The 27791-nt window shown below is 37.1% G+C and overlaps 1 protein-coding gene and 1 pseudogene across 1 annotated transcript in view; one reads left to right on the top strand and one right to left on the bottom strand.

Annotated features, from left to right (window-relative positions):
* The window catches only part of IFT56 (intraflagellar transport 56), a 59521-nt gene that overhangs the window by 16668 nt on the left and 15062 nt on the right, over window positions 1-27791 (bottom strand). Inside the window, exons 7-8 of the mRNA XM_063100146.1 lie at window positions 27147-27318; window positions 2317-2391 (exon numbers count right to left, since the gene is read on the bottom strand). Coding sequence (XP_062956216.1) covers window positions 2317-2391; window positions 27147-27318 — 247 coding nt within the window. The remainder of the gene's footprint in view (window positions 1-2316; window positions 2392-27146; window positions 27319-27791) is intronic.
* Window positions 14511-19326, top strand: LOC134380768 (large ribosomal subunit protein uL30-like; annotated as a pseudogene).

Consider the following 27791-nt stretch of genomic DNA (forward strand, 5'->3'; position numbering starts at 1 on the left):
AAGGGAAAATGAAAATTTCCATATTCTCACTTGTCTCTCTAATCCAACTGTCCAAGGATAATCCCTAATTTACTATCTGATATGTTCCTTCAGTCACGTACACATCTACAGTCATCCAAGAACCCCTGTGGATACCAAAATCCATGGATGCTCAAGTCCCAGAGTTGGCCCTGTGGAACTCACGGATATAAAAAGTTGGCCTTTTGTGTAAGCGGGTTCCAAATTGAAACTGATTTGGAAACTGCATAATTCAATCCATGGTTGATTGACTCTACAGGTGTGGAACCTGCGGATACGGAGGGCTGGCTGTATTTATTGAAAAAAACCCATGTATAAGTGGACGATGCAATTCAAACCCATGTTGTTCAAGGATCAACTGTATGAGGGTACATCAAAAAGTTCGTGGAAAAATAGAATTAAAAGAAAATAGGGCTGAGCCCGTGGCTCACTCGGGAGAGTGTGGCGCTGGGAGCGCCGAGGCCGCGGGTTCGGATCCCATATAGGGATGGCCGGTTTGCTCACTGGGTGAGCGTGGTGCTGACAACACCAAGTCAAGGGTTAAGATCCCCTTACCGGTCATCTTTTTAAAAAAAAAAAAAAAAAGAAAAAAAAAAAAGAAAAGAAAAATCTTTCCATGAACTTTTTGAGGTACCCTCGTATACATACAGTAGTTCTTTACCTTGGCTGTCCAATACATACACTTGAGAAGCTTTTAAAAAAATACTGATAGCTGGGCTCCAGCCCAACCATTAAATAAAAATCCCTGGGGCGAGAGCCCATGCATCATTAGTTTCAAAAGCCTCCCAGGTGATTAAAATGTGTAATTGTAAATGACATTACATTATCTGGGTGCTCCTCCTTGTCTGCCCTTTTCTTGTCTTGTTTGCTGATTCTTCTTCCTCCAGCCCCTAAATACAGATGCTCTTTTGGAGCCTTATTTTTCTCTGTTTTTAATTCTTCCGTATTTAACTGTCAGGATTTCAGCAGTTGAAAATCTTCCATACTTGTCAAGACTCTTACAACAACTCCTAAACTTATCCTCAAATCTTGATCTCTCTCTCGGCTTAAATTCCAGATTACTATCTCTGATGCATCATTCTCCACAAAAAGTAATCTGGCTTCAATTTATAAACTAGATTAGAAATGAAAAGAGTGGAGGCAGAAGCCCATAATAGAAACTATCCAAATAAAACCTAGGCCTGAATTAGAGAAGGAATGGAATAAATATAAGACATTGCGGAGAAAGAATTCCTAGGATGTAGTGATAGCAGATACTAGAGATAAAGGGGAGGAGAGATTCTAAAACATCTGTGGTTTTCAGCATGGGTCCCTGGAGAATTGGTACTAAAGAAAGGAATAGAGAAATCAGAAAGAAAAGTGCAGTTATTATCACCATTTTTAGATGAGAAATCTGAGAATCAGCAATATCAGATAATCTGCTCAGTATTCCCAGAAGTCTGAATCGAAAGAAAGTGTTCTGCATCTCAGTATACTGCATGGTCAATAGAATCAAACTAAATCCAATCTGAGCTTTATTTATTTATTTTTTAGCAATGGACTTCATAATCTAGCCCTGAACCTAACCACCCTGATCCAACTTCACTTTCCCTATTACTTACTGTTCCAATAAAATCAACCTGCTCATAATCTTTCACGTCATCCTTGTTCTAGCTCCATGTCATTAATGGGAATGAACCCTCTAAATCTCAGCCATCCTCCAAAGACCAGAAGATCTTTGCTCTAACCCACAAGGATATGTTCCTTTGTTTTCGCTAAAAATTCAAACACTTGCATCTACACAGTCTTGAGCTTTTTTGTGGGGGGTGGTGGTGGCTGGGCAGTACAAGGATCGAACCCTGAACCTTGGTGTTATTAGCACCACGTTCTAACCAACTGAGCTAACAGGCCAGCCCCTTGTGCATCTTTCCAAATGTTTTATATATTTCTGCCCTCCCAACAAGATTTCCTTGAGGAAAGGGACAAATATTTTAAACTCATTTTCTTTCCTCCACAGCAAGGAGGCATTCCCTTGGAGTGGAGCAATATTTGCTGGGGCATCTCCTTTTATTCATCTTTCTTTTTTTTTTTTTTTTTTTAGAAATTTTATTTTATTTTATTTTTTTTTGCACTCAGCCAGTGAGTGCACCAGTCATTCCTATATAGGATCCGAACCCGCGGCGGGAGCGTCGCCGCGCTCCCAGCGCAGCACTCTACTGAGTGCGCCACAGGCTCAGCCCTTATTCATCTTTCTAATTGCTGTGATGTACCAAAGTAGAGTAGGACTGAAGTCAGTCAAGACGGGAAACCGTTATTCACCAGATTGTGCCTGATGAGTTCTTTAGCAAATTCAAAGGATGAAGAAGCGTTGTCCATCAAGCTTTTGAGTTCTGCCTGAAATTTAAAAAGGAAAGGCTTATGAAAATGACATGGGTATGTTTCTTATACCACATGTTTATACAATGCTTTATAGTTTACAAGGAATTTAACATGCTATTTCATTTGATATTCATGACTCTAAGTCAATGTAATTATTACTATCCACATTTTACATATAAGAACAATGAGGCTTATGAAAGTTAAGTGACTTGAACTTTAAAATAATCAGCAAGTTTGAACACTGGTGCACTCAAGTCTGGACTCCTGCAGTCTTTTCTTTCAGTGCCAAGGTGGTAAAGGAGCTAAGTAAGCCTTTAACAACTAAGGTCGATTCTTTAATCTGACCATTTCACCTATATCCTGAATTCTCATAATTCTTCCATCCTGCTGAACTGCATTTACACAATACAATTCAAGTAACTTCTCCCTTCTATTTTATTATTTATTAGGTCTACCATATCTCTTTCATACTCTCTTGCCCTCTTAACTCACCTTAATGGTCAGCCATCTCCACAATGTCTTCACTAACACTGGATTCACCTACCGCCTTCTCCTCAGTTTTCTGGTATTCCTTCCTTGTCAACCCATAATTCTGAGTATTCCTCCTCTCATCCTTTTTCTACTTCCATCAGTGGGTAAGCTAAGCTTTTCTGGATAAGGTCATTGAATTCTTGGTTGTTTTCATTAACCACTACAAATTTGTTTTGTCCGTCAGCTGGGAGTGAATGTCTGCTCAGCAATCCTTTTATTACTCTTGTCTTCGTCCACAGCAGCAGTTCTGAAGTTTTGGGTAATATTAGGCTTGAGCAGCAGTTTTCAAGCTTTTTGGTCTCAAGATACCTTTTATACTCTTAAAAACTATTAAGGATCCCAAAGATCTCTTGTTTATATGGGCAATAGCTGTCAATATTTATCATATTAGAATATAAGACAAATTTTAAAGTATTCAACTAATAAAAAGTAACAATAATAAACCTACTACATAAATATTTAACATAAAATTTTTTTTAATTTAAAAACATCGTATTTACCAAAACAAAAATTTAGTGAGATGAGTGGCACTGTTTTACATTTTTTGTAAATCTCTTTAATGTCTGGCTTAACAGAGGACAGATAGATTGGCATAGCTGTATTTGATCTATTTTGAAATCACATTATCCCTGGAAAAGTTCCCTGTGCTTGAGAGAATGAAAGTCAAATGGCAAAAACCTTTAAGTACTCAAATTCTGAGGACAGTTTTGATCTCAGGCAGGACCAGCCTGGACTAAGGATGAGATGAGTGAGGCGCCCAGGGCACAAAATGTAAGAAGGCCCTAATGTTTGTGCAAGTGGTGCAAGTGCTGACACTTCTCCTTTGTGCCTAAGGCAGCTCGCCTTATCCTATTCCCAGCCCTGCCTCACAGAGCCCCTGAAAGGATCTCAGGACAAACAGGGGTCCCAGATCACACTTTGATAGCCGCTGGGCTAGATTATTCAAATCAGTGCTCCAAATGAAAAGAATTTAAAAAATAGATAAATTACTAAAACGTTTTCTTAAGAATACCAAAGAGATGACAAGAAAATAAAGAGTTACCAATCAAAAATGAAGGTAAAAAACTGAACCCAGAAAGTAAGAAAGCACAGAAGCTATTTTTGTCCTGGAAGCTTTACTGATTCTGTAAAATTAGAATTTTTAGTTGATTGTTTTACCAGGCAAGAGGACAATACACAAAGTCTAGGCCCAGCACAAGATGGGAAGTCTAATAGGAGACCCTATCCACAATCAGCTGGGACTCCAGAGAGCTACACTGACAAAGGAAAGATAAAGTGGGACTAGAATATCCCTGGTGCAGAATAATAGCCCATTTGGAATCCTACTGGCAATTCAGGGAATCTCAAGCCTTGAATTCAGTTTAAGGTAGTCTCAAACTGATAGTTCTCTCAGTTATCTGGCAGAGCAAATGCCTATCATTTAGGAAGGAAAGTATCTTCATTGTAGGCCTTTAACTATTCCTATAAGTAATTTTTCAAATACCGTGTCCAGCACACCGTCAAAGCTAACCCGACATACTAAGAAACTGGACTCCATGAGGGAGAAGTAGGAAGGACGAGAGAAAACAGAATCAAACCCACAAAAACTTCAGAAATTCAAATTATCTAACTCAGATCACAGACAAACCATGCTGACAATGTTTAAGAAAATAAAAGACATGCACAAAAGCAGAAAACAGGAAACTGTAAAAAGTGAAGTTTTTGTTCTGTTTTGGTTTTTGGCAGCTGGTCAGTAAGTACAGCAACCAAACTCTGGACATTGGTATTGTCAGCACCACACTCTAAGCTTTAAAGTAAAGATTTTTCAAAATAGCAAGAACTTCTAGAAATTTAAAATACTATTAATGAAATTAATAACAGGATGGCCAGGTGTTCTATAAATGAGCCAAAGATGACCTCTGCATATTGGCTTCTAGGTTGTTCATTTCTTCACAGCAGGCTGAGACCTGTTAGTTCATAAGCCTTCTGGCACCAAACTCAAATTTTTACACATCCAATTGTTTTAAGTGTAACCCAAGTAAACAGATATTTAGCCTTTAAGAGTCTGCCTGATTTGCATATTCCACAGAACTGCACCCAACATCTGCTAATTGTAGATAAGATAATCCCCGACCCAGAAACTGCCTACCCGTGTTGCTGAAAGACAGCACCTAGACACATAAGTCCCCTGTCTGATTCCCCTCACCCTTAGCAGTTACTTTGCCCTACTCCCGCTCCATGCCATAGCCTCCGGACAGTCACATGCTATTAGGGACTTCTCCTTTACCCAAATAAAGTTTGCATGTGCTATTGCCACTTCATAGTCATATCTTTCTCTTTGATCAGCCCTGAAGTCCCTCAAACCACCTACATCAGGTTTGTTTTTTTTTTTTTAAAAAGATGACCGGTAAGGCGATCTCAACCCTTGGCTTGATGTTGTCAGCACCACGCTCAACCAGTGAGCAAACCGGCCATCCCTATATAGGATCCGAACCCGTGGCCTTGGTGTTATCAGCACCGCACTCTACCGAGGGAGCCACGGCCGGCCTCTACACCAGGTTTAACAACAGGTTAGACACATCATAAAATAAAAATTAGTGAATGGAAAGATAGTGTGAAGAAATTCTCCAGAGTGTAGCATGGAGAGGCAAAAAGAAGGAAAATACAGAAAAGAGGGTAGGATTTAGATGATATAGTAAAATAGTCTGACATGTACCTGAATGAAGTTTCTGCGTAAAATATGACAGCTAATGGGAAGAAGAAAAATCTGAAAAGACAATGACTGAGTATTTTCCCTACCTAATGAGAATCACTAGTCCATCAATTCAATAAGTCCAATGGGGACAAATATAAAAGAGTTCATACATAGTTAAATCATAGAGAAACTACAGAAAACAAAAGACAATGGGAAAATTTTTAAAGAAAAATTTTATTATTAAAAAAGATAAATTACCATCAAATAAAGTTAGGTTAATAGCTGACTTCTCAATATAAAAAATGGAGCTGGAAGACAATGGAAAGATATCTTCAGTATGCTAACAATGTATCCTATACTTAGTGAAAACATCGTTTGAGAAAAAAGGCAAAAAAGGAGAATGTTATGAAAAAGATATAAGAATGGAAAATAAAACTCCAAAAAAAAATAAGAAAAAAGGCAAAATGAAGATGTTTTCAGACAAACAAAAACTAAAAGTTTGCCACCACTCTCTCACAAAGGAAATTCTGAAGGATATAGTCTACTTCAATAAATAGGAAAAGGATCCCAAACAGAAGGTTTGAGTTACAGATAGGAATGAAGAGGAGTAAGTATAATATTTAAATATGTTGGTAACTCTAAATAAATACTGATTATATTTAGCAGCAATAATTTTTAAAAAAATATAATTCTAAAATATGTGACAATGAGAGCTACCTCCTTTATTCCTTTCTCTCCCTAATCAGTCTTTCTCTTTTCCTCCCTTTCATTCAACAATGCTGATTGGGCAAGAAAGCCACCCTGTGATAGCAAACATGGCTGAACTCCCAATTAATTCAACTTAATTTTGGCTGGATTGAGGAGTTTGTACACTAGTCTCAACTCTGCCGAAATTTCACCTCTGACAACAACACACATTCAACCCCCTTTCATTTTAATGCTTAAATCTCCACCCCCAAGAGTCGTGGGTCACATGTAACATACATGAAACCACACTACATGTGTGTACTCACCCCTGCTTGAATATGCATAGAAATAACCCAGCCATTGTTAAATGTGTATAAGTTCCCATAGCTAGATCCTTAAAAGCTGTAACCCCCGTCTACTTGGGGAAATCGATATCGGTGGTGAGACCAGCCTCGCTCCTGGCTTGCACAACCCCCCAAAAAACTCCTGTTACAAGGCTCAAACTGCAGTCTTTGTGTTTCCTTTGGCATGCACAAAAGACAAGGACCCCATGGGTGTTTACCTGCAACAACAATAATAGCATATGAGTGAGAAAGTTGGTAAATGAAGTCAGAATACTGTAAAGTCTGTATTGCCCTGGAGGACGGCAAAGGTATTAACATTAAACTTGGTTAAATGAAGGATGTCTGGGCTGGCCAGTTAGCTCAGTTAGAACACAGCCTTGTAACAGAAAGGTCAAGCGTTCAGTTCCACATACAGACCAGCCGCCACCTCCCACCCCCCGAAATTAAAGATGTCTGTGGTAAATTTTATGGTAAACACCCAAAGTATAAAAGCAGAGTGTATAATTTCTGAAACCAGCACAGGAAAAATAAGACAAAAAATATCCAATCAAAACCAATCCAAACAATGACGAGAAACAGAAGAGATGAGATAAATAAAAATACAAAACTAAGATGGTAAGTTTAAACCTAAGTAACCAGTAATTACATTAAATAGAATTGGATTAAATACTCTAAAAAACTAAATTTCAGACAGGATAAACAAACAAAATCCAACTATATAGTTACAAAAGACACTTTTAAAACATGAAGTTTTAAAGAGGTTAAAAGGTAAATAATAGTAAAATATATATACCCTAGGAACACAAACCACAAAAAACTATATTAATAGGACACTAAGTAGTCTTTGAAACAAAAAGCATAATTAGAGAAAAGAGGATCATTTTCTCTGATAAAAGATTCAACTCACCAGGAAACTGTAACAATTTAAAATCTGTATAAACCTAAAAACATGGTCTCCAAATATACAAAGTAAAAATGAAAAGAATCAGAGGAGACAAATTCACGATTGTAGTGGGAGATTGTAAACATATTCTCTCAGAAATTGACAGTAAACAGATACATCAAAATTTAATAAAGTTATAGAAGCTTTGATACATCATAAAAACTAACTTGAGTTAATGGACAAATCTGAAATCTTGCACCAAATACCTTCAGAGTACACATTCTATTCAAGTACACATAGAAAGTTTAGAAACACTGACTACATATTAGGGTCATAAACAAAGTTTCAAGAAACAAATACTAAAGAAATGAAATTGTACAGAATATGTTTTCAAAACCCAATGCAATTGTGCTAGAAATTTTAACAACAATAAAACTGGAAAATTTGCCATGTATTGGAAAATTGGGAAGTACACTTCCAATTAGCCCAAAAGAAGAACTGGAATTAGAAGTCATATTGGACACTCAAACTTGAAACTCACCTAAAGCAATATGTGGAGGGAAATTTATAACCTTAAATGTATAATTTAGAAAAGAAAAAAGGCTGAAAATTAATAAACTAAACATATATTTTAGTAATTTTTAAAAGTACAGCAAAGCTCACTGAAAGAAAACAGGAAGGAAATGACAAAGGTAGGTACATAAATTAATAAAGCAGAAAACAATTAAACAATAGAAAGGACTAAAACCAAAAGCTGGGTTATTTTAAAGACAAAAAATTTCAAAAACATAAACGAAATGGTCAAATTCCTAGAAAAATAAAACTTATCAAAAAAAAAAAACACAGGAAGAAATAAAAAACATAAGTAGTTCTATAACTATTAAAGGAATTAAATTAGTAACTTAAAACCTTCCAAACTTCAAGTTCTACCAAATATTTAAGAGAAAAGACACACCGGTCTTATATAAACTCCTCCAGAAAATAGAAACAAATATATGTTACCTGTTCCAATCCAATTAATGAGCCTAGCATAACCTTTGTACCAAAACCTGACAAAAGTTGTACAAAAAAGAAAGAAAGAAAGAAAGAAAGAAAGAAGAGAGAGAGAGAGAGAGAGAGAGAGAGAGAGAAAGAAAGAAAGAAAGAAAGAAAGAAAGAAAGAAAGAAAGAAAGAAAGAAAGCAAATTATAGGCCAATCAAACTTATAAGTATTGATACAAAAATATTACATGATATTTAAAAGATACGTAAAAGATATGTAAAGTGATTTGTAAACAGAAAAATCTATGATAATACTGAGTTTATTCTAGTGTGAAGTTGATTTAACAATAGAAAATATTTCAATGTAATTTGTCACAATAATAGAGTAAGGGGAAAATTATATAATCATCACAATAAACGCAGAATGCAGGATGTTGTAATAATTCAACAGTTGATCATTATAAAACATCTCAGCAAACTAACACTAGAAGGGAATTTCTAAATCCGATAAAGGATATCTTTAAAAATGTACATTAAACATCATACTTAATGATGAAATATCAAAAACTTTCACTTTGAGATAGAAAAAATACAAGGATGTTCCAAATATGCAACACTGCTCCAGAGGACCTAGCTAGTGCAGTAAGGCAAGAAAAAGAATAAAATTCTAAAGAGTTAGAAAGGAATACATAAAATGATGATACAATTGCTTATATATAATCCAAAGGAATTTACAGATCAATTATGAGAATTAATAAGAGATTTCTCAAAAGAAGGCATAGTAATGACCAACAGGTATATGAAAAAATGCTCAACATGAATAATCATCAAGGAAATGCAAATTAAAATCACAATGAGATATCACCTCATACAGGTTAAAATGGCTATTATCAAATAAAAGATAACAAGTGTTGGCAAGGATGTGGAGAAAAAGGAACACTTGTGCACTATTGGTGGGAATGTAAATTAGTACAGCCATATGGAAAACAGTATAAAGTTTCCTCAAAATATTAAAAATGAGGGGCCGGCCCGTAGCTCACTCGGGAGAGTGTGGTGCTGATAACACCAAGGACACGGGTTCAGATCCCTATATAGCGATGGCTGATTGGCTCACTTGGGAGAGCGTGGAGCTGACAACACCAAGTCAAGGGTTAAGATCCCCCTACCGGTCACCTTAAAAAAAAAAAATTAAAAATGAAATTACCATATAATCCAGCAATCTCACTACTGGGTATATATATCCAACAGAAATAAAATCAGTATGTTGAAGAGATAGCTGCACTCCCATGTTTACTGCAGCATCATTCACAATAGCCAAAATATGGAAGCAACATAAGTAGTCATCAACAATGAATGTATAAAGAAAATGTGGTATATGTGTGCAATGGCATACTATTAAGCCTTAAAAAAAAAGAAAATCCTGTCATTTGCAACAACATGGATAAACCTGGAGGACACTATGTTAAATAAAATAAGCCAGGCACAGTAAGACAGGCACATGATCTCACTTGCATGTGAAATCTAAAAAAGTCAGACTCACAGAAGCAGAGAATAGAATGGTGGTTACCAAGGTCTGAGGCAAAAAGAGCGGAGACTGGAGAGATTTTAGCCAAAGGACACAAAATTTCAGTTAGATAAAAGAAATAAGTTCAAGAGGTCTATTGTACAACATGGTGTGTATAGTTAATAACAATGTATTGTATACTTGAAAACTGCTAAGAGAATAGATTTCAAGTATTCTTACCACAAAAAAATAAGTATGTGGGTAATGCATAATTAGCTTGATTTAGCTATTCCACAATGTATATTTCAAAACATCATGTTATATGCCATAAAAAGACAATTTTTGAGTCGCAAGGTGGAGCAGAATGAAAACAGAAGAAACACTTCTTTGGATCAGTTTACATCTCAGTGGGTGGATTCTGGTGAATTGTTTGCCTGCCTGAATTTAATACCACCTTTAACTTTCAGTCACTCTTGAAATTAAAGCTTACAAGTGATCTTTACATCTGTCAGATACAAAAAGCTTTCCACAGCACACCAACAGAAGGAAAGAGAACACCTTTGGAATTCCTACGTAAAACCGTGCTTATGTCTGACCTCATGGCCACGAGGAGGAGGAGGAAGTGCTAGACCACAGCCGTAGCCCTTGAGAAGCTCATTGTGGTTTTGTCAGTGATCTACCCTGCTGATGTGAGACCCTTAGTCATCGTCGCCACCACCAGACGGACTTTGGATTTCCTAGCCTTAGAAACTGTAGAAAGGAGTTTCAAGATGGCGGTGGCTGCGGTGGTTGGTGCGGAGTAGCTGAGGTGGAAAAGGCGGCCACTGGGCCTCAGGCAGCCGGGAAACTTGTGGACCTTCCTCTTGCCATCTCTTAAGGGAGGACCACAGCTGCTGGCTGGTCGTGGGGGGTGACCGCCACTTTGCCCCTGGCAGCAGAGGCTGCCTCATTTACAGGCAACAGCTTTGAAGTGTGGAGCAGGAAAAGAACTGTTTCTTAGCTGCAAAAGCGAGTCTCGAAACAGGGAACACGGCGCCAGGGCTGCTGTGGATGCAGCCAGGATCCCGGAGGCCGGGGCCGCGCTGAAGGCGGCCAGCTGCCCTACTCAGGATTCGAGGTTTCAGGCCGGCATTAAAGAAGATTCCTGGGAGCGCCCCAGCCACGCCGCGACTGAACAGCCTGAGGCGGCAGCGGCCGAGAACAGGGAAGACGACAAACCAGAGACAGAGAGTGAACACCTGACCTGGCACAACCCTGTGAGTGACCCCGGGCTCAGATCTGTTCGGGGGGGATTACGCCCACCGGACTCCCGCCTGCACCACCAGGCCACTCACCGCCCCGGAGCTGCCTCCATTTTCCCAGGTGCTCGCAGCCCCGCCCGGCTCGGCCATGACGGAGCCCTCCCACTTGCTTGGCCTGGCGCGGGGCTTTCCGGAGCCTGCGGACTGGCCTCTCCTCCCACTCCCTCCGCACGGTTCTCTGGAGGGGCTGGTGGCGGGGGGAGTCCCCAGCCAGTGTCGGGAGGGCAAGGAAGTACGGGCGGGCCGACTGTCACTCCACCACACCCTGGACTCCGGCCCGCAGTAAACTTCCTGTTACTGGGAGGCAGATACCATCTCTACAGCCACCAGTTCGGAAAAAAGCCTAACCAATTTCTGGTTGGGAATAGCGTGGTAGGAAAGTTCCCAGGTCCACTTGAACCTGCCGGAAAGCAGGCTGCAGGTGGGCGCTAGATTTGGTCTATGCTGGGGGGATACAAAGGTGAACAAGCCCCGAAAGAGATCTACACAGTGCTACAAAGGCACCCAGAGAGACCGGTCGTCTGTGCCTAGCAGAAACCTGGTAGACTTCCTGGGCGAGGTGGTGCCGAGCAGGGTCTTGAAGGCCCAGCTGATAGACGAGGGTTGCAGAAGACACGCCCCAGCCCAGCACAGTGCCCACAGAGTGGGGAGACGTGGGACCTGGGAGGCGGAGACTTGACAGAAAACACACACCCGGTGGGGGCGCCACTGCACTATCCATCAGCCTGGGCCTGAGCACAGGGAACAGGGAGAAGTCCTGCACAAGAAGTGAAAGCTCAACAGAGATCACAAACCTTGTGGTACGTGATCCACCAGCCCAGCAGAGTCCAAGCTGACCAGAAAGGTGGCTCCCCGGAGAAGCCCAAGACCCGAGGCAACCACACACACAAGGCACTAGAGGCCAACTGAGCAGTCACAGAGGTAGCCATACGAAATTGGCAACCACAGCAACATCCTAGTTAATCATCAGTCTCAAACCAGTGGTCTGTGAAACCCCCTGCCACAATGAATAAACACCAAAAAAAAGATACCAGAAATACAAAAAATCAAGAAAGTACACCACCAAAAGTTAATAAATCTCAAACTCTAGATCCTATAGAACAAGAAGCCCTCGAGATGACTGACAAGGAATTTCGAGTGATAATTCTAAGGAAACTGAATGAGATACAAGAAAACTCAGCTAGACATCATGATGAAACGAGGAAAAGTATACAGGATCTGAAAGAGGAAATGTACAAGGAAATCAATGTCCTGAAAAAAAATGTAGCAGAACTTGCTGAACTGAAGAAGTTATTCAGCGAAATAAAAAACACAACGGAGAGTTTAACCAGCAGGCTTGTCGAAGTTGAAGAGAGAACCTCTGAACTTGAAGATGGGCTGTTTGAAATAACACAAGCAGACAAGAAGAAAGAAAAAAGAATCAAGGACATTGAAGAAAATCTGAGAGAGATATCAGACAACCTCAAGCGCTCAAATATCTGAGTCATGGGTATTCCAGAAGGGGAGGAAAATGGAGATTCCATTGAAAACATATTCAACAAAATAGTTGCAGAAAACTTCCCAGGTATAGGAAAAATCACAGATCTTCAGATCCAGGAAGCTCAACGATCTCCAAACGTATTCAACCCAAAAAGACCTTCTCCAAGACATGTCATAGTCAAATTGGCAAAACTCAGAGACAAAGAGAGAATCTTAAAAGCTGCAAGAGAGAAGCGTCAAATCACCTATAAGGGAGCCCTAATCAGGCTAACATCAGACTTCTCATCACAAACTCTAAAAGCTAGAAAGGAATGGGATGATATTTTCAAAATACTAAAAGACAAAGATTGCCAGCCAGGAATACTCTACCCTGCAAGGCTATCCTTCCGAAATGAAGGGCAAATAGTATATTTCTCAGACAAACAAAAACTGCGAGAGTTCACTACCACACGACCACCCTTACAAGAAATTCTCAAGGGAGTATTGGGTTTGGATCCTGAAAAATAACTACCACTGCCATAAAAACCCAAGAAAAATCAATACCCACTAGTATAATAAAAATGGCATCCATGAAGAGAAAACAAACAAACAAAAACACTATCTACAACCTAAGCAACCAACAAACACAGAAACCAAACAGTAAATCAGAAAGCAAGGAACAAAAGAGACCTAAGACAACCAAACAACCAATAAAATGCTAGGAATAAATCAACACCTTTCAATAACAACTCTTAATGTAAAAGGCTTAAATTCCCCAATCAAAAGACACAGATTGGCTGACTGGATCAAAAAGGAGGACCCAACTATATGCTGCCTACAAAAGACCCACCTCACCCATAAAGATTCACACAGACTAAGAGTGAAAGGATGGAAAAAGATTTACCATGCAAACAGAAAAGAAAAACGAGCAGGAGTAGCTATTCTTATATCTGACAAAATAGACTTTAAACTAAAAACCATAAAAAGAGACAATGAGGGACACTACTTAATGATAAAAGGACTGATCCATCAAGAAGACATAACAATCATAAATATGTACGCACCCAATGTTGGAGCAGCCAGATTTATAAAACAAACTCTATTAGACCTAAAGAAGGAAATAGACACCAAAGCATAATAGCAGGGGACCTGAACTCCCCACTGTCAATATTAGACAGATCATCTAGGCAAAGAATCAGTAGAGAAACACAAGATCTAAACAAGACTCTAGACCAATTGGAACTGGCAGATATCTACAGAACATTCCACCCAACAACCTCAGAATATTCATTCTTCTCATCAGCACATGGATCATTCTCCAGGATAGATCACATATTAGGTCACAAATCAAGTCTCAATAAATTCAAAAAAATTGGAATTATCCCATGTATCTTCTCAGACCACAATGGATTAAAACTAGAAATTAATAACTAACGAAACTCTGGAAACTATACAAACACATGGAAATTAAACAGCATTCTACTTAATGACATATGGGTCCAAGAAGAAATCAAGCAGGAAATCAAAAAATTTATTGAAACTAATGAGAACAATGATACATCATACCAAAATCTGTGGGATACTGCAAAAGCAGTATTGAGGGGGAAATTTATTGCATTAAATGCTCACTTCAGAAGAATGGAAAGATGGCAAGTGAACAACCTAACACTTCACCTTAAAGAACTAGAAAAACAAGAACAATCCAAACCTAAAGTTAGCAGACGGAAAGAAATCATTAAGATCAGAGCAGAACTGAATGAAATTGAAAACCAAAAAACAATTCAAAAGATCAACGAATCAAAAAGTTGGTTTTTTGAAAAGATAAATAAAATTGACAAACCATTAGCATGGCTAACAAAAAAAAGAAGAGAGAAGATTCAAATAACCAAAATTAGAAATGAAAAAGGCGATATTACAACTGATACATCTGAAATACAAGGAATCATTCGAGACTACTATAAACAACTATACGCCAACAAATTTGAAAATCTGGAGGAAATGGATAAATTTCTGGACACACACAAGCTCCCAAAACTGAACTGTGAAGACGTAGAAAATTTGAACAGACCAATAACAATAAAGGAGATTGAAGCTGTTATCAGAAGGCTCCCAACAAAGAAAAGCCCAGGACCAGATGGATTCACAGCAGAATTTTACCAAACATTCAAACAGGAATTGACACCAATTCTTTACAAACTATTCCAAAAGATTGAAACGGACGCAAATCTCCCAAACTCATTCTATGAAGCAAACATCATCCTGATACCAAAACCAGGTAAACACATAACCAAAAAAGAAAACTACAGGCCGATATCCTTGATGAATATAGATGCAAAAATCCTCACTAAAATACTAGCAAACAGAATACAGCAACACATACGTAAAATTATTCACCACGATCAAGTGGGATTCATCCCAGGGATGCAAGGTTGGTTCAACATACGCAAATCAATAAATGTGATACACCATACGAATAAACTCAAACACAAGGACCATATGATCATCTCTATAGATGCTGAAAAAGCATTTGATAAAGTTCAGCACTCATTCATGACAAAGACCCTCTATAAGTTAGGTATACAGGGAAAATATCTCAACATAATTAAAGCCATATATGCCAAACCCACTGCCAATATCATCCTGAATGGGGAAAAGCTAAAAGCTTTTCCTTTAAGAACAGGAACTAGACAAGGATGCCCACTCTCACCACTCCTATTCAACATAGTGTTGGAAGTACTAGCCAGAGCAATCAGAGAAGAGAAGGAAATAAAGGGCATCCAGATTGGAAAAGATGAAGTCAAACTGTCCCTGTTTGCAGATGACATGATCCTATATATCGAACAGCCTAAAACCTCTACAAAAAAACTGTTGGAATTGATAAATGACTTCAGCACAGTAGCAGGATACAAAATCAACACACAAAAATCAGTAGCATTTCTTTTCTCCCATAGTGAACATGCAGAACGAGAAATCAAGAAAGCCTGCCCATTTACAATAGCCACCAAAAAAATAAAATACTTAGGAATTGAGTTAACTAAGGAGGTGAAAAATCTCTATCATGAGAACTACAAACCACTGCTGAGAGAAATTAGAGAGGATACAAGAAGATGGAAAGATATTCCATGCTCTTGGATTGGAAGAATCAACATAGTGAAAATGTCCATACTACCCAAAGTGATATACAAATTCAATGCAATCCCCATCAAAATTCCAAAGACATTTTTCTCAGAAATGGAAAAAACTATCCAGACATTTATATGGAACAATAAAAGACCACGCATAGCCAAAGCAATGCTGAGCAAAAAAATAAAGCTGGAGGCATAACACTACCTGACTTTAAGCTATACTACAAAGCTATAATAACCAAAACAGTATGGTACTGGCATAAAAACAGACACACTGACCAATGGAATAGAATAGAGAATCCAGAAATCAACCCACACACTTACTGCCATCTGATCTTTGACAAAGGCACCAAGCCTATTCACTGGGGAAGGGACTGCCTCTTCAGCAAATGGTGCTGGGATAACTGGATATCCATATGCAGGAGAATGAAACTAGATCCATACCTCTCACCGTATACTAAAATCAACTCAAAATGGATTAAGGATTTAAATATACACCCTGAAACAATAAAACTTCTTAAAGAAAACATAGGAGAAACACTTCAGGAAACAGGACTGGGCACAGACTTCATGAATATGACCCCAAAAGCACGGGCAACCAAAGGAAAAATAAACAAATGGGATTATATCAAACTAAAAAGCTTCTGCACAGCAAAAGAAACAATTAACAGAGTTAAAAGACAACCAACAGAGTGGGAGAAAATATTTGCAAAATATACATCAGACAAAGGATTAATATCCAGAATATATAAGGAACTCAAACAACTTTACAAGAAGAAAACAAGCAACCCAATTAAAAAATGGGCAAAAGAGCTAAGTAGGCATTTCTCTAAGGAAGATATACAAATGGCCAACAGACATATGAAAAAATGCTCAACATCACTCAGCATCTGGGAAATGCAAATCAAAACTACATTGAGATACCATCTAACCCCAGTTAGGATGGCTAAAATCCAAAAGACCCTGAACGATAAATGCTGGCGAGGTTGCGGAGAAAAAGGAACTCTCATACATTGTTGGTGGGACTGCAAAATGGTGCAGCCTCTATGGAAAATGGTGTGGAGGTTCCTCAAACAATTGCAGATAGATCTACCATACGACCCAGCTATCCCACTGTTGGGAATATACCCAGAGGAATGGAAATCATCAAGTCGAAGGTATACCTGTTCCCCAATGTTCATTGCAGCACTCTTTACAATAGCCAAGAGTTGGAACCAGCCCAAATGTCCATCATCAGATGAGTGGATACGGAAAATATGGTACATCTACACAATGGAATACTACTCAGCTATAAAAACGAATGAAATACTGCCATTTGCAACAACATGGATGGACCTTGAGAGAATTATATTAAGTGAAACAAGTCAGGCACAGAAAGAGAAATACCACATGTTCTCACTGATTGGTGGGAGCTAAAAATTAATATATAAATTCACACACACACACACACACACACAAAAACCGGGGGGGGGGGGAGAATATATAACAACCACAACTACTTGAAGTTGATACGACAAGCAAACAGAAAGGACATTGTTGGGGGGGAGAGGGGAGGGAGAAGGGAGGAAGGTTTTGGTGATGGGGAGCAATAATCAGCCACAATGTATATCGACAAAATAAAACTTAAAAAAATAAATAAATATAGGTAGAAAGATGGTTCGTGATTCCGATTAGAAGGCAGTGAGGTTTCCTGATGGGCGAGGAGGAAGGTCAATAACATCTGTCCTCTGAATAGGGAGAAGGAGGCAGTGGGGAATGAAAGAAGGGCTGGGGCAAACTAATTAATACATCAGAGAACACCAGGAAATAGCTCCTCAGGTTTGCTGTAAATGAGATTTAATGAACTTTAGAAAACAAACAAAAAAGAATCTTAGAATTCCTTAGAGATTTTTCTAGTTTCCCCTGTAATCTCAGTTTGTGAACCAATCCCTCGTTAAATGATTTGTCTTGTAATCATAATACTATTAGTAATAGGAGGGATTATCATTTAAAAAATATGCACAATGAGCCAGGCTCTGTGCTGCCTGCTACATACTGATACTATTCAACCTTTCACAGATCCTTCGAGACAGGCACTATGATCCTTGCTTTACAGACGTGAACGCTGAGTCTCTAAGCATTCACATTTGTACAATGTGAATCTAACCTGCTCAAGGATGCAGAGCTAGTGAGTGCAAAAGTGGGAGCCGTGCCGGGTGAGTCTGGCTCCAAGGCCCTGTCGAATCATCATGCTCTCTGACTTTTCTAAACCTGTGGGCAGAGCTGCCATGTGCTAAACGTGAAATGAGAGTAATGGAAACTGGTAGTGCAAGCGAGGACCCTCCATGGCCTGCCGAAACCTAATACCTCGATGTAGCATCAAGAGCACTAATAATATTCCCTGGGAAAAAAAAAAAAAAAAGACAATTTTTATTTGTCAATTAAATTAAATTTTGTGATGTAATTTTTATTTATTTATTTATTTATTTTTCCTAAAAGATGACCGGTAAGGGGATCTTAACCCTTGACTTGGTGTTGTCAGAACCACGCTCTCCCAAGTGAGCCAACCGGCCCTCCCTATATAGGGATCCGAACCCATGGCCTTGGTGTTATCAGCACCACACTCTCCCAAATGAGCCATGGACAGGCCCTCGAAATGCAATTTTTAAAATGTAATTTAATGTAATTTTAAAAAGTAAGAGAACCTAGCAAGATTGTTAGATGCAAGGTCAATTAAAAAATCTGCCATAGAACTTCCTCTTTTGCAGCTGGAATCATGCCAGGTATCACAGAGAAGAAAAAGGTTCCTGCTTTGCCAGAAACCCTTAAGAAAAAGTGAAGGAATCTCACAGAGCTAAAGATCAAACACCTAAAAAGAAGTCTGCCCAAAAGATGCTTCAAAAGGCACAAAGGAAGCTTACCTATAAAAAAGCTAAGCAGTATCACAAGGAATATACGCAGATATACATAACTGAGATTTGAGTGACTTGGGTGTCCAGAAAAGCTAGCAACTTCTATGTACCTATGAAACCCAAATTGGCATTTGTCAACAGGATCAGAGACATAAATGTTGTGGGCCCAAAGGTCAGAAGGATGTTCCAGCTCTTTCGCCTCACCAGAGCTTCAACAGCACCTTTGTTAAGCTCAACAAGGTTTCAGTTAACATGGTGAGGACTGTGAAACCATATACAGCATGGGAGTACCCATTCCTGAACTCAATAAATAAACTGATTTCCAAGTGTAGTTATGATAAAATAAGTAAGAAGTGAATTGCCTTGGCAGATAACACTTTTATTGCTTGATTTCTTGGTAAATATGGCATCATCTGCATGAAAGATCTGATTCATGAGATCTATACTGTGGCCCTTCAGATTATCTTCTCCACAGGTGGAATGAAGAAAAAGACCAACCACCCAGGTAGAAGGTGGAGATGCTGGCATCAGGGAAGACCAGATCAACACACTTATCAGAAGGATGAACTAAAGTGTCTACCATAATTGTTTTTGTAATCTGGTCAGTTAATAAACAGTGATTGTTTTCAAACTGAAGAACAAAAACAAAAATACCTATCATAGTTCTATATACCAGCTACAAACACAGTCAAAAACTGAAATTTAAAATAAGATACTAGTTACAATAGGATACACAATATCAAGTTCCTAGAAACAAATTAACCAACATGAAAAAGGATCAATAATAATAATAATAATAATAATAATAATAATAACTTGACTGAAAGAAATTAAAGATCTAAATAAATGGAAAAAGATACCATATTCACAGCTTTAAAGACAATGTAAAGATGTCAATTATCCCCAAATTCATCTATGGATTCAATGAAATCCCAATTAAAATCCCAACAGCTTTATTTGTGTGTTTGGATTTGAAAAGTTTGTTTTATAATTCATATTGAAACATAAAGAGCCAAGAATAGCTAAGACACTCTTGAAGAATGACAATAAGATGGCAAAACTTGCTAGAACCACTATACATGAAAATTTGTAAAATTATAAAGCTGTAGTAATTAACGGAGTGTGGTACTAAGAGTAGGGATAGACAAATGATCAATAGAATAGAATAGAGGGCTCAAAAACAGATATATAGACACTGAAATTATTTTTTAAAGATATCAGAAAAGAACGATCTTTTCAATAAATAGTTCTGGGACAATGAGTTATTCTTATGAAAAAAAATTAAATTTGACCTCTGCCTCACAGCCTACTCAAAAATCAATTCCAGGTAGATTATAGACTTATATATAAAAGAAAAAAAAAAGGAAATAAACAACATACACCTAAAGAATAAATGGGTCAAAGAAGAAACTTATGTTGAGTGAAAGAAGCAAAGCACAGGGGGATAAATACCGCATGTGCTCACTCATATGTGGGAGCTAAGAGAGAAAGGAAGGCAGGAAAGAAAGACCACAGTAGTGCCTGATCCAACAGAGGGAGGGAACATTCCTAGGGCTACGAATAGGAGTGGAGGGGAGAGGGGGAGGGGGAGGGAGGTTGGGGGATAATTGGGAGGGGACAAAGGGTACAAAAGTAATTTCTGGTAATGGATATGCCCCCGGTATGAATCTGGCCCTCACATCATGAGCAGGAGGGGGGACAATCAGCTTTGTATCTCATGAATAGTCTTAATAAATAAATAATAATAATAAAGAAAATACTTTGAGAAATGAAAGTGAACACCTAACATAAAATTTATGGGATACAGTTAAAGCAGTGCTTGGAAGGAATTTTATACTGCCTATATTAAAAAAGAAAGTAAGAAAGATCACAAATTAATAACCTAACCTTAAGACACTGGAAAAAGAAAAGAAAACTAAACCTAAAGCAAGCAGAAGAGAAAAATAAAGATTAGAGCACAAATCAATTAAATAGAGACTAGAAGAACAATAGAGAAAGTCAATAAAAGCAAAAGCTGGCTCTTTGAAAAGATCAGCAAAACTTTTAGGTAATTTGACCAAAAAAGAAAGAAAAAAGACTCAAATTACCAGAATCAGAAATTAAAGAGGGGATATAACTACCAGCCTTACAGAAATAAAAAGGATTACAGAGGAATACTGTGAACAGCTATATAGCAATAAATTAGATAACTTAGATTAAAAGAACAAATTCCTAGAAAGACACAAACTACCAAAACTGACTCAAGAAGAAATAGTCTGAATAGACTTGTAACAAAAAAAGAAATTGAACTGATAATCAAAAATTACCACCAAAGAACCCACGTCCAGATGGATTCACAGCTTAATTCTACCAAACATTTAAAGAAGATTAATACCAATTCCTTACAAACTCTTCCAAGGAATAGAAGAGGAAGGAACACTTCTCAAGTCATATTTATGTGGGCAGTGTTACGCTGACACCAAAACCAGAAAAGACATCACAACAAAATCCAAAATATAGACACAATAATCCTCAAAACCAAAATAGAACAAAACAAACAAAAAGATCCAGAATTATATTAAAAGGATTATACAGCATGACCAAGTGAGATTTATCCCAGGAATACAAGGGTGGTTTAACATTAGAAAATCAATTTATGGAGTATAACATATCAATAGAATAAAAAAACAAAAACTACATGATCATCTCAAAGGACACACAAAAAAGCAGATTACAAAACCTAAAACCCTTTCATAATAAAAACATTTAAAAACTAGGAACAGAAAGGAACTTCCTTCACCTGAGAAAGAACGTTTATAAAAAATCCACAGCTAAAATTTTACCTACTGGGGAAAGACTGGATGCCTTTCACCTAACATCAAGAACAAGATAAGGATGTCTGCTTTCACCACTTCTATTCAACATTATACTGGAGGTTCTAGCAAGGGCAATTAGACAAGAAAACGAAATGAGGCATTTAGATTGGAAAGGTAGGAGTAAAACTTTACCTATTCACAGAAAACACAATCCTATATATAGAAAATCCCAAAGAGTCCACAAGAAAGCTCATTAACAAGTTCAGCAAGGATGCAGGATACAAGATCTATATACAAAAGCCAATACTACTTCTATTCACTTGGAATGAACAATTTGATAATAAAATTTTTAAAAAATCTCATTTACAATAGCATTAAAAAGAATAAAATATTTAGTAATAAATTTAACAAAAGTACAAAATTTGTCCCCTGAAAACTACAAAACTATTGAAAAAGATTAAAGAAGACAAATAAATAGGAAAACATTCCATGTTCATTGATTGGAAGACAATATTAAGAGAGCAATAATCCCCAAGTTCATCAACAGATTCAGTGTATTCCCTATCAGGATCTCAGCCGAGTTTGCTGTAGAAACTGACAAACTGATTCTAAAATTCATAATGTATTGAATCGCAAGGGACCAGAGTAGCCAGAACTATCTAGTATGAGGAGGACTCACACTTCTTGATTTCAAAATTTGCTACAAAGCAACCATAGTAAGAGTCCAGAAATAAATCCATATATCTAAGATTAACTGATTTTCAAGGGTGCCAAGACCATTCAATAGGGGAAAGAATATTCTCTTCAACAAATGGTGTTGGGACAACTGAATGTTCACATGCAAAAGAATAAAGTTGGACTTTTACCTCATACCATATACAAATATTAATTCAAAATGAATAAAAGATAAATCTTTTAGCTAAATCTAATAGCTAAAATTATAAAGCTCTTAGAGGAAAACACAGTATCAATCTTCATGACCTTGGATTTGGCAATGGACTTTTAGATATGAACCCAAAGCACAAGCAACCAAAGAAAAAATAAATAAATTTGATTTCATCAAAATTAAAAACTTTTGTGCTTCAAAAAATACTATTAAGAAAATGAAAATACAACCCATAGAATGAGAGAAATTATTTGCAATTCATGTATCTGATAAGGGTCTTGTACCTAGAATATATAAAGAACTGATGCAACTCAATAATAAAAAGACAAATAACTCAATTAAAAAAATGGATAAAGAACTTGAATAGACATGTCTACAAAGAACATATACAAATGGCCCATAAGCTGATGAAACCACGCTCAACATCATCAGTTATCAGGGAAATGCAAATAAAAATCACAAAGAGATTCTACTTCACACCCACTAGAATGGTTAGAGTCTAAAAGTCAGAGAGTAATAACTTTTGTCAAGGATGTGGAGATATGAAAATCCTTTTAAACTGCTGGTGGGAAAGTAAAATAGTGCAGTTACTTTGGAAAACTACCTGGCATAGAGTTACCCTATGACTCAGCAATTCCACTCCATGATGTGAAAACAGAACTGAAACAGAAATGAAACGAAACAGAAATGGAAAACATACGCCCAAACAAAAACTTGTATGAAAATGTTTATAGTAGCATTAGTGATGATAGGAAAAGGTTGGAAACAACCCAAATGGCCATCAGCTGATGAATGGAAAAACAAAATGTGATATATATGCATACAATGAAATATTATTTGTTCATAAAAAAGAATAAAGTACTGATATATGCTACAACACAATGAACCTTATAAAGATTATTCTGTGTAAAAGAAGCCAGTCATAAAAGACCACATGTTATATAATTCCATTTTTATGAAAAGTACGGAATAGGCAAATTATTATAGAGACAGTAGTAGATTGGTGGTTTCCTGGAGCTGGGGAATGGAGGAATAGGAGTTGATAGCTAAGGGATTTGGCATTTCTTTTTGAGATGATGGAAATGTTCTAAATATTGACTGTGGTGATGATCTATATAATCTGTATATATACTAAAAACCATTGAATTGTATACTTTAAATGGGTGAATTGTATGGCATGTAATTATATCTCAATAAAGCTGTTTAAAAATAAATCGATAAATAGAGATATAGGTCATGATATCTATGTTAGAGTGAAAATGACTTTTCTAAAACATCTGTTCAAATTTTCTGTCCTTTTTAAAGCATATATTAGGGTTTCATCTTTTCTATTTTACTAATCATTGTCTTTTAATTAGAGAACTTAATCCTTTTAAATATAACATAATTACAGATAATTTAGGTTTAAAAAGCAAAAGAGGCTTTTAAGAGATAATATCAGTGAATATGATCTTGGGCCAGGAAATTATTTGACTATGTTTCAGCCTACTAAATCTTTGATAATTGCTATTATTTACAGAGAGTTTGCTATGTATATGAAGTTAAGCACTTTACATAGATCATATCTTTTAACCTTCACAACAACTTACGATAAATCAGTACTATTAGTTTCCCTATTTTACAGAGGATGTTTAAGGAGGTTAAGTATTTCATCAAAAGTCACATAGCTACTAAGACAGGATTGAAATTTGGGTCTGATTCCAAACTCAAGCTCTTAATCACTACTCTAGAGGCCTTCCCAGTTTGGGGGGAAGTTCTTCAACGCTTTATCCTCTGAAACCAGCAGCTTCCTCCTCCCTTTACCAGCATGCTACATTTGATGCTTCCACTCGTATTTCTTCACCATCTACTTGTCATCCCTTCTGCCATATCCTTTATGAGAATTTCCAATCTGGATTATTACTTACTCACTCCTCATGTCCTTGCAACCTAGCTTCAAGTCCCAATGATAATAATGTTCTAATCAGAGTAGGAAATGTAGGAAATTCTAGTAAAAAATCCAATGGCCTTCCCTCAATCTTATCTTTGTTTACTCCTTTGCACCTTCTCCTTCTTTAAGCGTGATTCTTCTTAATTTGTCAGCTATACTTTTAATTTCTCATTCAACCAATACACAGTTGGCATCAACTTTGTACATGCATTGTGTCCTGGGATACAAATGCCAAAAGACTTAGTCCCAACCCTCAATGAGCTGTCTAGATTGAATTAAACAACTACCAAATAATAAGGATGATGGAGACATGTACACATACAAGTATATGTGTGTGTTTCTCTGTGTGTGTGTGTGTGTGTGTGTGTATGTATTAAGAGCAAAGAGGAAAGTGTACCTAAATTTGCAGTAAAATTTAGTGGTTAAGTTTATGGGCTTTAGAGTCAGATACACAAGGGTCTGAGACCTGAATTTGCCACTTTTTGCATTAGTTGTGTAACCTTGGGCAAGGTACTCAAAGTACTTTAAGAATTAAGTTAATCATTACAGATTATTTCGAGCATACTATAGAAGAGCAGAACCCTATTGGTGTTTGTGAAAGCCTGAACTGTACCATATAAACCCTGTTATATAAGTTACTAGAAGAATACCTGATTTTAAATGGCTTAATGAGATTATTGTAATTAAATGTGAACTATATATATTGCTACCAAAAAAGGGGGGAGGGGCACTTCATAATTTACATGTAACATAGCCATCCTCTGTGAGAGTACATTATAAACTCAATATGTAAACTACACTGACACAATTTCAAGGGAAAAAGCATGCCTTTTGGGGTTGGGAAGTGCAGTCTGGTGTCCTGACTTGGACAACTCTATGTGTATAGAATATTGGTTAACCATGCTACCCCCATCAGACTATGGAAAGAACATATGCATACAAAATGTAAATATTTAATAGGTTAGATCTTATACCAAAATTGGCAAAGTCCCCAAAACTGATTCAAGGTAGAAAGGCAAGAATATATTTCTTTTATTTGTTCTTACCAAAGGGTAATAATTCTTAAAGAGATCAAATTAAACTGCTAATGCTGGAAACACTAGCCAATTAGGCAGATTCAGGGGACTCTTTAGGTGAAATGACTATTACTCCAAGAATGTTTTTTATATAATATATAAATGGACTGCTCGATTGCATACTAAGCAATTTACTTGACAGGCATTTGTTTTGCCATAACTGAGCACCTTTATCTTCATGAGCCACAAAATGTGAATCTGGGTATATGCTAAGGACATGTGCTTTCCACCCCCTACCCTCTCTCCCTTCCTAACTACTAAACACTGTTTCACTTGGAGGTTAAATTTTCTGTCAGTGTGAAGTGTGTTAATAGTGCTCCTTGCTATTACATTTTCTCAATAAATTTTGCTTTGGTATAGTTAATTTGCTGGTTTAAGTTTCTTCTCTCCTTTCCCTACTGTAGGTGGAATGATGCCAATTGGAACCATTTTTTAGACAATGGTAGGATTTTTAAATTTTGACACATGCAGAAATTTTACATTTAAATTTTGGTAGCTTCTGATATCAACTCAAGTAATAGCCATGGAAGTAAATTCCAAGTGTGGCTCCCTCATAGTGTTAACCTAAAACTACCTATTTATATCTATAGATTTGTATATAGATATAGTATAGAACATGTTCTCTGTTACATATCTATGTTTCTACCTATATCTACATATGTATATTTGTATATGTATATGTACAGGTGTATATATATTAAATAACAGGCTATTTAACATATTAAAATTATATGATATTTAAAACATGTTAAAAAAAATAAAAGGAAGTGCAATGTATGGCCTCCTGTGCTCTCTCAGTTTCCTATAAAATGAGAGCTATAACGGCTTTTATCAACAGGCATGTCAGGGAAATTAAATAATGAATAGAAAGGATTTTGCATGGTATCTATAAGTTGGTCAGTTTCTAAGTATTTATAAAATATCCACCACTTTTGCCTCTTGGGGTAACCTTAATAGAGAAGTTAAAGTGTACTGAGCAGAGAAAGAAGGAAGTCATTCCAGGAGTCAGAACGTTGAATGCAAAGCTATGGAAGTAAGAAAGTATGGTGTGTGGAACAAATCCAATGGCCGTACTGAAAACAACAAGACTGGGTAGAGGCAGGAAAACTTTAAAGGGCAAAATAAGAGGTGAGAAACTCCTACACTAGAGCAGCAGCAAAGGAGAAGAAGGGATAGATAAAAGAGATACCTAGGACATATAAGTGATAGGAACTGCTAGATGATTACAAGGAAATAAAGGAGAAGACAGTGACAGATAATCCAGGTTTCTGATGTGGTTTGCTGGGTAGATATTGGTGACATTCAACTACAGATCCACAAACATACTTTAGAGGAAGAAGCTGAGGCATTTGGTTTTAAACATACAAGGTTACTTCAAAAAGTTTGTGGGTAAGTAGAATTAAAAGATAATATGAATACTTCCATGAGCTTTTTGAAATACCCTCGTATTTAAGTTAATGTAAGGCATTTAGGTAAAATCATCTACAATATATTAGATACAACACAGAGAATTCAGAGTCAACATTCTTAGAATATCTGATAAACATAAATATTTATGCAATTAGGTTCTTATTGAATCACACTGGTAATGACAAAGGGATATCAATCACGAGTTACAGATAATGGAGTTTAATAAATAACTTGGAAAGTATAAAGTAATTCAAATCAGAATTAAATAAATTAAAAACACATTTCCATCACTACCTCAGCTGCTTTGCCATTGTAAAGGCGAAAATGATTACAGGCCTTAAGATTGAGTGCGATGGTACTATCGGGAATTTGCTGAAGGTAAACAGCCAGAACTTCTTGAGACACATCATAATAATCCAGCTTGTAGTAGCAGAGGGCCACGTAAACATTGAGGGCAAGGTATTCCCTATTAGATGAAAGAATTAAGGGTTAACAATTTGTCTACTTTATAGAAATGTTGTCAAACTACAAAGCTCAAATGGACAAGGCAAAGAGGACAGTTCATGAATTTGCCTTGTGAAGAAAGGCAAGATATAATCAGTGAATTTTTTTCTTTTTGCATTTTAATATTTGAGTGTTTTGATATAAGTAGAGTAAAAGATGACAACTAGATAAGGAAAAAGTTCATGCCATTCATACTGAAAAATTAACATACACTAATAATTGAGCATAAACACAAATATGCACACACCACACAGATGATGAACAGACAAAGCAAGGAGGTTTGATGACTGCAGATGGGAATAGGTGGGAGACTGGGAAGGCAATGCAAAACAGGGGAGAAGGAAGGTGGATGACATATTTGGGGGATGGGAGAGAGAGGCCAAGTGTTCAGTAATAAAGTTGGAATGTTAATTCTTCAGAATGGTTTATTTCTAA

This window comes from Cynocephalus volans, chromosome 6 (genome assembly GCF_027409185.1).
Source record: "Cynocephalus volans isolate mCynVol1 chromosome 6, mCynVol1.pri, whole genome shotgun sequence".
Taxonomy (NCBI): domain Eukaryota; kingdom Metazoa; phylum Chordata; class Mammalia; order Dermoptera; family Cynocephalidae; genus Cynocephalus; species Cynocephalus volans.